The sequence below is a fragment of the Lupinus angustifolius genome, chromosome LG14 (genome assembly GCF_001865875.1).
Source record: "Lupinus angustifolius cultivar Tanjil chromosome LG14, LupAngTanjil_v1.0, whole genome shotgun sequence".
In the NCBI taxonomy this organism is placed as follows: domain Eukaryota; kingdom Viridiplantae; phylum Streptophyta; class Magnoliopsida; order Fabales; family Fabaceae; genus Lupinus; species Lupinus angustifolius.
This window is the reverse complement of record NC_032022.1, coordinates 15,415,367-15,427,136: the sequence shown is the minus strand read 5'-3', so window position 1 is coordinate 15,427,136 and position 11,770 is coordinate 15,415,367. Positions and strand designations below refer to the sequence as shown.

At 31.3% G+C, this 11,770-nt stretch overlaps 1 protein-coding gene and 2 long non-coding RNA genes across 3 annotated transcripts in view; 1 reads left to right on the top strand and 2 right to left on the bottom strand.

Moving 5' to 3' along the window:
- On the bottom strand, positions 536-1,981 carry LOC109326510. The gene is made up of 3 exons (XR_002105241.1): positions 1,887-1,981; positions 1,580-1,635; positions 536-760 (listed from the first exon to the last, which is right to left on the bottom strand). It is a non-coding gene; the product is annotated as an uncharacterized LOC109326510 (long non-coding RNA).
- On the bottom strand, positions 5,964-7,034 carry LOC109326480. The gene has a single exon (XM_019559180.1). The coding sequence runs from the start codon at positions 6,853-6,855 to the stop codon at positions 6,220-6,222; it is 636 nt and encodes a 211-aa protein (XP_019414725.1). The 5' UTR covers positions 6,856-7,034; the 3' UTR covers positions 5,964-6,219.
- The window catches only part of LOC109326528, a 5,182-nt gene continuing 4,590 nt past the window's right edge, over positions 11,179-11,770 (top strand). The window contains exon 1 of the long non-coding RNA XR_002105247.1: positions 11,179-11,367. This is a non-coding gene — a long non-coding RNA (uncharacterized LOC109326528). The remainder of the gene's footprint in view (positions 11,368-11,770) is intronic.

The following is an 11,770-nucleotide window of genomic DNA, read 5'->3' as shown; positions in this document are numbered from 1 at the left end:
ACCTTACAAAATAAATGATCTTGTAAGTTACTTTTTATTAATTTTGTGGCATTTTAATCATTTTTTTCATGAAAGTAGCATTTTGCAAACACTGCAAATGATACACGTGAACAGAATCCAAGAAAAAACGTTAGATGCATAGCATGATGCCCAATAAAATTTTGGCAAATGCTATTACATTTTTTAAAGAGACAGATTCGACTTCAACCATCTAAGTTATCATCCTGTTATTAATTTTGGGATAGCTGCATACATTTTCAATAAAGCTTTGTTCTTTTGGGATATCCACATAAAAATCCTCGGTTTACAAGTGACTCACTTTTTTCTATATGAGAATTTATATGAGGGATTTCATTGAGATCATAGTAAAACTCCATATAGAGTATTCTGATAACCTAAACTACAAATTTTTGCTATATGTCAAATTCTAAATAGCTCAAAGTATTGGCAGAATCAGAAAAGCAGTTCATGTTCTTAGCTTAAAAAAGTGTAATCTGGTTAATGCATTCAATTTTTGCATAAGGAATTGAGAGAGAGAGAGAAATGACACCAAACTACATTTCAACTTATCCTTTGTTTCTTTTTACACCAATAACTATTTGCAATCAAATACATCAAAACATAATATTTCTTTGTCTGGAAGACAACAAATTTGTGTGATGGTACATTTGTAGTAAGTGACCACCATCTGTTCGTTCATCTTTGGAACAAGGGAAGCTGGCAGTGCATGCAGAGAATTTGACTGAACCTATACTTAATACTGCAAGACAAGAAAAGAAAAACCTATAAGACAAATAACCTTTCAGGAGTGGTCCTAATCTAACAATTAGTGAAGATGGTTTGGTTTTGTCTAGTTAACAAGGGTATTTAATTCAGGAGTAAAGGAATTTCTAGTTTTTTAAAAATAAATCATCTTTTTGCTGCCACCCCTTTGCATTTTAATCACTTTTTCATGTCAAAAATGGGAATGTAGCATTTTGCAAACACTGCATATGCTACACATTAACAGAAAGAAAGAAAAAAAATTAGATTTAGCTATCACTGGCATTGTATTTAGATGCATATTACCATACCCAATAAATTTTTAACAATTCCTATTACAGTTTTTTTGACTCAGTGAAATAGGCTGCATGTGTAAGTTTTGTTTATGCATGTTTACACAAAAGAAAAGAAAGAGTAAGTCGATTCTCTCCAAAACAAATGAGAAAAACACAATCCTTATGCAAAAACTATGTGTATGTAGATTCAAAAACTATGTGTTAGTTTTCAACAGTTTGGTTTGCTAGGTTTCTTCCCAATTTGGTCTAACCCAAAACAAATGAGCAAAAACTATGTGTATGTAGATTCAACACAATCCAGCCCATGTTTGCCTTTAAAAATATACCCTAATGAGAGAAAATTTCAAAATAATAATGTACATTTTTCTATCATCAAGTATGTATCTATTCATATATATCATCATTATCTTAAAAGGGTAGAGAAATATGAGGTTTTTTTTTCATGAAACCTAAACTAAACAAAAATGCCTACAAAAAAAAAGGAATTAACCTTAAATTCATGTGATAAATCATTCACTTACATGTAATAAACAGTTGACTCGGACAGACAAATTGCCTAACCTCAATCCATCTGTCACTGCATTCACAAATGAAAAGGTCAAACATATAATCATTGTGGTGAATACTAAATGAATATCATTTGAATTTTATCAGCTAAACGGCAGGGCAATAAAGAACATCAAAGGCATAAATATAATCCTTTTACAAAATTAAAAAATGTGCAATAAATTCCTAGTCAAAATGCATGTAATATAATATCTCTATAATTATTTGATGTTATTTTAGCATATGGTATGAATTAATAGTTGCAGACATTAATAAAGTTACCTCTTGAATCACTAAACTTTTACAGACGGTTCAACATTGCTATTGTTTTCAGATTGATTTTCCGTTTCTGGTTGTTTAGCCTCTCCTTGTTGCTCTTTCCTGCAATTAAAACCTTCAAGTAAGTCTATAGATACAATCAAACACCTTAGAACATTGCATATATGTATGTTAACAGCTTTCTGTAATTACGTTTCATTTGTATTCCAATTAATTAATTATTATTTATCACGTGGACCTTGCATACATCTTCTGACATAAGAACCTAAACCATATTTCCTGCAATAGTCCATCATTATGATAAACTTGATATAACCATAATTATGATCATAACCCCATTTTCCTTCTCATTTTAATCACCATGCTCAATGCTTTGTATGTAGAAATATATAGATATTAATGTATTACGTTGAAGGATGATAAGCATGCATAAAAACAGCTCCAATAGATCAATCTCTACAATATATGTACACATGCATTTCCTAATAAAAACAATGCAATGATATTTACACCATCACGTTAACCATGCATGATAATGAAAATAATGAATGGTATAAGAAAAAGAATAGAGAAAAGGTTAGAATCTTGCGTGCCTTTTCTGTTCGGCTTCAGCAGCTCTAGCGCGTGCTTCTTCAGAGGCCAATCTCTCTTCCTCTTTGGTCATACGCTTGTTGCCCCCATCGAAGCAACCAAAGCATAACCCCATCTTTTTTTCCTCTATCCCTCTCTCTTTCTCTTTCTCTTTGATCTTTTTTCTTTCTTTTTTCTCTCTTTTTTCTCCTTCTAGCTTGGCCTTTTCGTCTCTATCTGTTTTTTCCTTCTGTTTGGATGAGCTAGCAATATGCTATATTAATATTTATATATTAACCATTTGTTTAGCAACGAAATGACCTATCTATATACCTACGTGCTTTACATGTTCTTTCATATCTGTAACACCATTCCGCGTTAAATTTGTGTCACCCACTTATATTATTATATTATTAGTTACAATAATCTTGCCTAAACAAATACATATTAAATTATATTCTATACAGATTATTCTTTAATACTAGGTAATTAACAACCATAGTAGCAATTTAATCAACTCTATCTAGCTTGCTCTCTGATTTATAAAATTCAGAGAGTAGTCGTAAGGAATAGAGTACATGAGGTTGTGGGTTCGAGTCCAAAACACCATTGTCTTCGTATAGAATGTTAGTATAATGGATCTGGATCCTTTAAAATGGGATGTATCTCTAATGTATCTTAAGTGAGGAAGCTACTTTTACAATAAATGAGAGCTTAGCTATTCATTATGATTTTACCAACCTTAAGTCAGATTGTCTCTCATGAAAAATACATGTCATCATATGGACCAAAAAAGCCTACACTTAAACACAAACCAATGCATACAAGCTACACCTGAAAAACGAAGTAAAATATACTTTGAGCTATGCTTATATATGGAAGATGCAGGTAGAATTTGATCTAAGGACATTGCAGTTAAATAAATTAAATAGAAGTCTTTATCCGTTGAGGGGAAAAATCAATGCTGCAGATACAACAGATTTGATTAAAATCAGGTCTCTTTGTATCAGATGTTTTTTTTTCTGGAGACATGATGTTCCTTTTTCTAACTCGTCAGAAGAGTTGCATATTCTGCTTTGCTAGAGCCATTAGAATTTACTTTGCTTCAAGTGTAAGATCAAGAGAAATATTCTTCATGGTATGTACTGAAATTTGTTTTCTCATAGTACTACCTAATGGGCATGCCAATTCAGATATTTGTTGTTGATATACAATTTGCTTCATTTTAGCATTTTCTTCCCACAACCAGAAGTTTTGGAGTATAGATTGGTGAGTAATTTTTTTTTTTAATAAGCAAAATTGTATTAAAGAAACACAAGGGAGTCAATGACGAATATTGTTACGAGAAATATTAATACAATACCAAGGATCAACACACCAATTTTCAAAAACTAAGAAAGTTGGTGCCACATAAGAGAGGAACCAAGACCAAGTCCTAATTTGTATCATATTCATAACTTGGTGCCACATAAACTAAGAAAGTTGGTGCCACATAAGAGAGGAACAAAGAGAGTAAACGTACGAGATAAGAAAAGATGATCTATCGACTCCGGATAATCCAAACATATGGCACAATTCAAATTTTCAATCCTATGAATAACATTTCTCTTCATAAATTCATATTTTGTTGTCAATCTACCTCTCAGTAGCTTCCACACAAAACAACAAATCTTTAAAGGAATATGATCTATTTGGTTAACTAAAAATAATATTATCTTCAACTCAATTGAAAATGAAGTTTTGGCTTTGGATTAATTGCAAAAGTGGCAAATCCGCAATTCCCTGTTCAAATTGAATTGTCAATCCCTTCGAATGTCTCCTATAATTATGTTGAACAACTTTTATTAATTCATAAGATCGTTTCTCTGGTTTTTTTTTTAAGTGATGCAACTTATTGTAACTCTATTGTACCTTTGGTACCTCTTTAATAAAATTATTTTTTCTCCATAAAAAAAGTACCACCTATCTAATATCATCTACTAAAGTAATTTTGCATTTTTTTAACAAGGTCGGCTTCTAGAATATTTATTAGGGAGATTGTATTTTACCTTTAGATGTTTGGGTGATGTGTAACTTACTCCCTAAAGTTTGTAATTGTGTATTTCAACATAGTAAAAAAGAAAAAACAAATAAATGGATAGGTTGGTAATTTGGTATGGAGTTTGTTGGATGTTTAATTAAGATAAGGACCAGTCACTAGCTACAAAATAAATGCCAATGAGACCAAACTACCAAACTGAATATAATGTTTTCCTATGAATTGTGGATGAGATTTGGACATGTCTAATAACTGGGACTAGACTCAAAACAATACATTAGAGATACATGGTACATATTCATTGAACAAAGGAGAGATACATCATTGTTCAACATTGGAATTATACCCTTAATGAATATAAGATTGGTCATGTTGCTTTTAACTAGAGCATGAAATCAGATTCCACCTTCCTATGTTATCTAAATTTAACACATCTCTTTATTCACTGAACTGGGAACCCCTTGAGAGATAAACCACTCATAAGCTATAATATCAGGCAAGAATGCAATATGTGTTTAACCTGAATTGCATTAGTCTTTGTGACAATTTTGAAAATTGCATTGCCAAGACTTATTGGCAGGAACTCACTAGCATGGATGGGTTTCTTATTTTTGGGAATAAGCACAATCAAACTTCTATTATTAAATAATCTTTACTGTCTAAAGTGAATAAATAGAAACAAATTTGATTTGCTAAAAGAACAATTAATAAGTAAGGAGGTAATAATAATCACATGTCCCAAATAGTGTCTCACTCAGCTTCATGTCTCAAACCACTCAGAATGTTCTATTTTATTATTTTTTGCTTTTAAATTTTTATTTCATCTATGTGTTAATATATGATTGGTTTGGGACATGAAATGAGACACTATTTGGGACAGGTAATCCATCCGATAGTACTAAGAAGAGATTCTCATACAAGACATCAAAAAAAATTTAAAAGTCCATTTTTAATTATTTTTAAATTAAATCATTGAAAAACTTGTAAATTTTCTTCAACACTCATATTGTGGGTCTATTAAGTGTGGATATTCTCGGCCCCATATATCTATAAATGTTCCCAACTTGAATATAATGGTCTCTAATACGAAAATAAATATGAGAAACCAAAAAAAATATAATATATAACTTGTAAATTCCCCAATTAAATTATACCTAACTATAAACAATAAAAGCAGTTGGTGTTAGCTTTAATAAAAATAGTTGGAATTAGGAGTTTGAACTACTAATTTGTTGGATAAATTAAACTGCCCACCACCCAATAAAGCGGATCTGAAATTGGTGGCTCAAATTCTAGTGCAATTGTAGTAATCCATCTTCTAAATAATTAGCGGCTGAGTATAGCATTGAAAATGAGATTGCACCATCACCATTTGATTTTCAATAAACCTTACAAAACCATAATATTGACATTATCCACGCCATGTACATAGTTAATTAATTACAAAATTAGCTCTAGTTAACTCTCCCATGATAATTAATTTACACCTGAAAACGTTAACAAGACAAGGATTCAACCCCTCTCAAAAACGTGACCAAGGAAAAACATAAACATATTTTCATGTACATAGCAATGGTCCTATTCCCAACCTAAAATAAAGGGAAATAGAAGAAACAAAAAAATAAAAGAACTAATATATGATAAGATAATTAATATTTGATGGCTATGTTTTCCTGAACTTTGTTGAAGAATTAAGTAATCCTTCATTGACTTTCATCTTCTTTTCGCTCACCCCTCTAACATAATATTTCTTCTTCTCTTCAAAGATTTCCTTGGTTTTGAGCTATCATTCAATGTAGGAACTAAATACCACATTACACTCATGCAAAGTATTGCAAATGATCTTCCAAACACAGTCAACAACACCAAAATCAATATCAAAACCATTGGCACGTAGAAAGATGGCATCTTTAACATTTTCCTTGACAAACTCTTGTTCTTGTTGATCTTTATCTTGTTCTTCTTATCTGATTCCAACTTGGGTTGTTGCTTTCTTTTTTCCACTTCCACAACAACAGTGGCTTCAGTTTCAGACTTGTTGTTATCCTTTGTTACTTGTTGAAGTTCTTGACTCTTGTGTTTCTTCTTGTCATTCTTTTTTATCACGATTGGAACAAAATCATCTGTGTTGGAATATGTAAAGCGAACAATGGATATTTCTTGAGGGTTCATAGTTGAATAAACCTTCTGCCTTCTCTGGTCAAGATCAGCAAGAAGTTCAGAAAACTTGTCTAATCCTCGTGTAGAATAAGGGTTGTTATCTCTGCTATGATCCTTTGATCTTTTTGATTTCTTGGGGCTAGAACATGGTACAATATCTTCATCTTCGTGATGAAAATTACCACAAACAAAAGTATTAAGCATGTTGAAAGGATTTTTTTAGAATTAAGGTGTAATAGATTGGATTGAAACTGATAATATATGTATATATAAAAGAGAATAAGACTTTTTCTAATTTCAATATGGCATACTGAGTCAAAATAAAGGTTTGAAATTTAATCCTTAAAAAAATTGCAACGTGTATGTGTTGATGTTTGACTTCTTGGAGAGGAGGGAATAGATCCTAGTTTAGTTTAATATAAGGAGATAGAGTAGAAAAATGAAGAGACATGTCATGTTATTCGTAGGGGAGGGTCTTTAATTATGTTGAATAAGTCTATGATTCATTATTATCTCCGGCAATATTTGATGATTTTCCTTACTATAAATTAATGAATCGTATTGGTCTTCTATAACTAGAAGGAAAATATACAAAACATGAATCTGACAAACGAATTGAAACATGGGGTTAATGATTTTTTTGGTTTAATGGGAGGTAATCTTGTCTGAGTTCGGAACATCCATAAGTATGTGAGGCTAACTCAACAGATATTTTTTCATCCACAATACTTGAATCTGACACATTGTTTAAGAGGAATCTAACATGTAACATTTGAACCAACATTTGTTAGTACGGGTTTATCGCTTTGAAAAAGAAAGGATTAAACACAAAATTTATAAATTAAGTAATTGAGGTATTGCATTTGTCAGCTTTGAAATGCAAATTAAGTACTTCAACAAATATAAAATGTAGATTTGAATACAGTCACTTAAATTATTTTTTCTATAGCCAAACATGGAGCCATGATTAGTGATAACGGCAGCCATGATGTAATTGGTCAAAAATATTAATACTTGCTTAAGCTATTATGCCAAATTATACTCTCTATATTATATAATATGATAAGCATATTCATTTTATATGTGGCTATGTGCGGCTTTAGATATATAATGCAGATCATGAATACCACTGACTTTGGACACTAATTTACTGAAGAAACTTTCACATGGACGTACATTTTCTTCTCAAGCAGTTTAGTTTAATATATATAGGCATTAATATAAGTGTTTTTTTATTTTATTAACATGTCAATTATTATTGACACTTAAATAGATAATATACATGATAATGACGTATTAATTGTGTCATATAGAAATTTTTTATATTGTCTAGTACATAAATATTAAATTCTAGATTTTGTAAATATATTAAAAATACTCATAATTAAGAATTCATTTAAATTTACAGAGAATTATTAATGTAACATTTCATTTCATGTGATATCTCTAGATTCATCAATTTACTAGTATTAGATCATTCAAGCTCAAATATCATAAGCGGTATTTTATTCCTCAAGAGTGAGTCTCTGCGACTCGAACAATAACTTCATGGATTTATAGTCATTTATTTTATGGGTTCGAGAGATGTTAAGACTTATCGTAGAGGGAATAAAATATTACATAAATATTTAAGATGAAGTAATACACTCAATTAATTCACAAGGCAAATGAGTTACATGTAAAGACTAAGGTGTTACATTAACCTAAATTAATGTCTAAAAATACATGAAAACATTCAACAATAGTCTTCAAATGCAAGGTTAATTGAAAATATTATTTTACCCTTAACACCTACGAAAATAATTCCAAGTTACCTCTGAAAAAGGGAGCAAATTAAAATAACGTTAACAAGTACCAGGGTATGAGAATCCTTTTTCATTTTCAAGCAAGATCTTCAATCCAAATCTTGGTAATTGATCTTCACATGAGAGTTGACTAAACTTCCAGCCTCCATTATAAATAACAAAGTCTTCAGCATTGTAATAATATTATAACAAAGATAGATCCACTACCAAAAAAAGGCGGAATGCCCACACTTCGGTAACCACATCTTTGTAAAACGTGGCTAAAACATTAAAATTCTTTTAATTTGCCACTATACTAGCTGAACCCTAGACCCATTTGTTTCTTCTAAATAATCAATTATCAGGTTTGGGTCTCTCATTTCTTCTACTCTCTCACACACTCCTTCTACTCTCTCTCTCATTTCTCTACACATCTCCTTTTCAATTCTCTACTTCCTCTCTCTCTCTCTCGCACGCTTCTTCCACCATCAACGTCTTCCTCTCTATGTCATATTGCAGTTTTGCCATGAGCTCAACATTCTTATATCCCGTTGTTCAACAATGATCTTTCATCGTTCAATGCTATCTTCTTCTGAAGATTTATAAATCGTCTTCTTATTTGAATCGACCTCACTCTCTGTTTTATTCACGTCAGTCACCATCTTCTTTGTTGAATGTGGTTGTCAGTACCAACTCAAATTGAAGCTTATATTGAGGTTCAATTCATTCCAATTTTGGTAAGAAATCCCTAATTTCTTGATTCATCTCCTACATTCATTAATCTAAATCTCTAATTGTATTTGTTAATTTTCTACTAATTTCCACAAATATATACAAATCCCTAACCTCTGAGTTTTTAAGCGAATTAATTTTCCCAGATTGTTTCATTTATGGTTCACAGAAGGTTCAAGGGCATTGGATGTCTTCTTAATTAGGAATTGTTGGTAATAGATTTGCCAGAAGTATGCCACGATAATCCTAAATGACATTAACATTATGTGAACACAATGTTATATGATAAGTATAGAAATATTTTTAATTGTATATATGTCTTATTGTACAAAATCCTCTCAAGTTTATGTACATAATTGCATTGAGCTTTTAGAAGAGAAGCTACAACAATCCTCATAAGTTGTGCCTCTCTGTTTTTATAATGTAATCATATTTGAGATATTAATCGTCTTAGCTATGAACATATTTTTTGTTAGACTATTAGGTAGTGAAGGTATTCATTCACATGTATTAGTTACTTTATAACACTCTCTAGGAGAAAGTAAAGCATAAATTGCCATTTATTCTATGCAAATTTTCCTCGTTGGTAAAGTTAGTGTGTGATTTTATGCTACTTGAACCTTTTCATTGTGAATGGATTTGTCTAAGATAATAAGCATGTTATTTATGAGATTCTATGTTCAGGTCTGTGTCACTATTCCTTATCTAATGTTTGTTTTACTGGTTTTGAATTGGAAGCACTGATAGATAGAATTGTGTTAATGGAAGAAGAGATAGAAGAAGTAATGATAGATAATATTGAGTTAACCCTTCATTTTCTTGTGTTGAAAATACATTAATGAAGTGTTTCTTTTCTCATCTTTATGTTATTTTCAATTGTTGGAAGCATTGGGCGTTGATCAACTTAGAACGCAAATGCAATGTGAGATGGTATGCTATCTAACTTTCCTGTTTATATTCTTGGCCAATTTATTTTAAAATGTCTGTTGAATATATGATTTATTTGCCTTATTTTGTTTGTGCAAAAAGATGTTGTGTCTACTTCACATTGTTCTCAGCCTAATAATATTGAATATGAGATTGCCTTGGAATGCTGCTTACTACAAGAAAGAGTAGACACAACATGGAGTATATTGTTTAAGGTATATTCTAGGTAATGTGCCAGAAAATTATTCTCAATTCTAATTTATTTTGTTGTACATTGATCTTTGATTATGATCTTTGTATTCCTTTAGCAACAAGAGGAGGAGTTGAGAAAAGTTGAAGTCTAAATGATCTATTGTAGCTCCTTACCTTTGTTTTTTGTTGTTGGTATGTTCTCTTTTCTCTATCAAAATTTTCCTTACTTGCGTATCAGTTATACAGGCTTGAAGATTCTTACTAGTCTTAATCCTTTATGTCTTCCCTGTTTTTTCTATCCTAAATGGTTATTCTTAATAGATTACTTAATGATGATTTTATGGTTCACTTCCTTGAGCCTTGTTTCACTCATAAGCTGCATGTTTCTCTATCTGTATTCTATTCCAACTTTGGCACGACAAAACTAATGTGCAAATCTTTCACAGGGTTTGGCAAAATGTTTCGGTTCTTGTTTTTATCAACATGCTGGCTTATTTTTGTTTTCTCGAATAAATTCTTGTAAGTTTAAACACTCTTGGATAGTATTCCATTTAGTCAAGTAATATGAACTTCTAACGATAGATATCATTGGAACATGTTTCTAGTATGGGATCTACGGCCGCGGCCATATCGATCCCATTTTCTTGTATACTCGGTCTTCTTGCTAGCATGACATCCATAACAATGGGTAAGGCTTTTTCTAATTTTAGACAGCACCATAAACTTTAGTTCTGCCTTTTCTATTACACTGATTGATCCAAATTTGTTCTTAGTGAGAAGAAAATATGTTTGGGTTTATGCAACTGCTCAGTTTGTTATGGTGGTTCTCGCCGGACGCCATTAAGTTTATGTAAGTTGATGTTTATAACTTTGTTGCAATGTGTACTTCAGTTCCTTAATGATTTCAAATAACAATGTTGTGATGAACATTTTGCAGTATTCTGCGGAACAATTCATTTTATGGCACCATCCCTTCAGGAATTGTACACTTGAAAGAATTGAAGGTTTTGGATTTGGGCTACAACAACTTCAGTGGAACTCTGCCTACAGATCTTGAGATTAATATTTCACTCACAATCCTGTAAGATAATACTCTTCACCCATTTCAATTCACACTTTTTAAGCTTCATTTGCTACAACTTCAGTGGATTCTTACTTGCGTATCAGTTTACTATAACTTCATATTCTCTTGAGTATTTCCCATTAGTAACAAATAACCATTTAGGATTATAGTACAAATTTGAGCCTTGGTGATTGGGATTGCATGAAGTGCCTTCAGACTTCTGCAGATTGTGGCTTTTGTGCTTCTGAAAATAACAAGGTAACATTTTCTCCTTCTTAAGATTAACTACTTCAGAAGTTATCATCATTCTCATGTTTCATATACCTCGGTACAAATAACCATTTAGCAGCATGCTTATCATTACTGCATCATCTCCTAAAGTTTAACCGATTTTTACTTCTCATATATGAACTTTATTTTA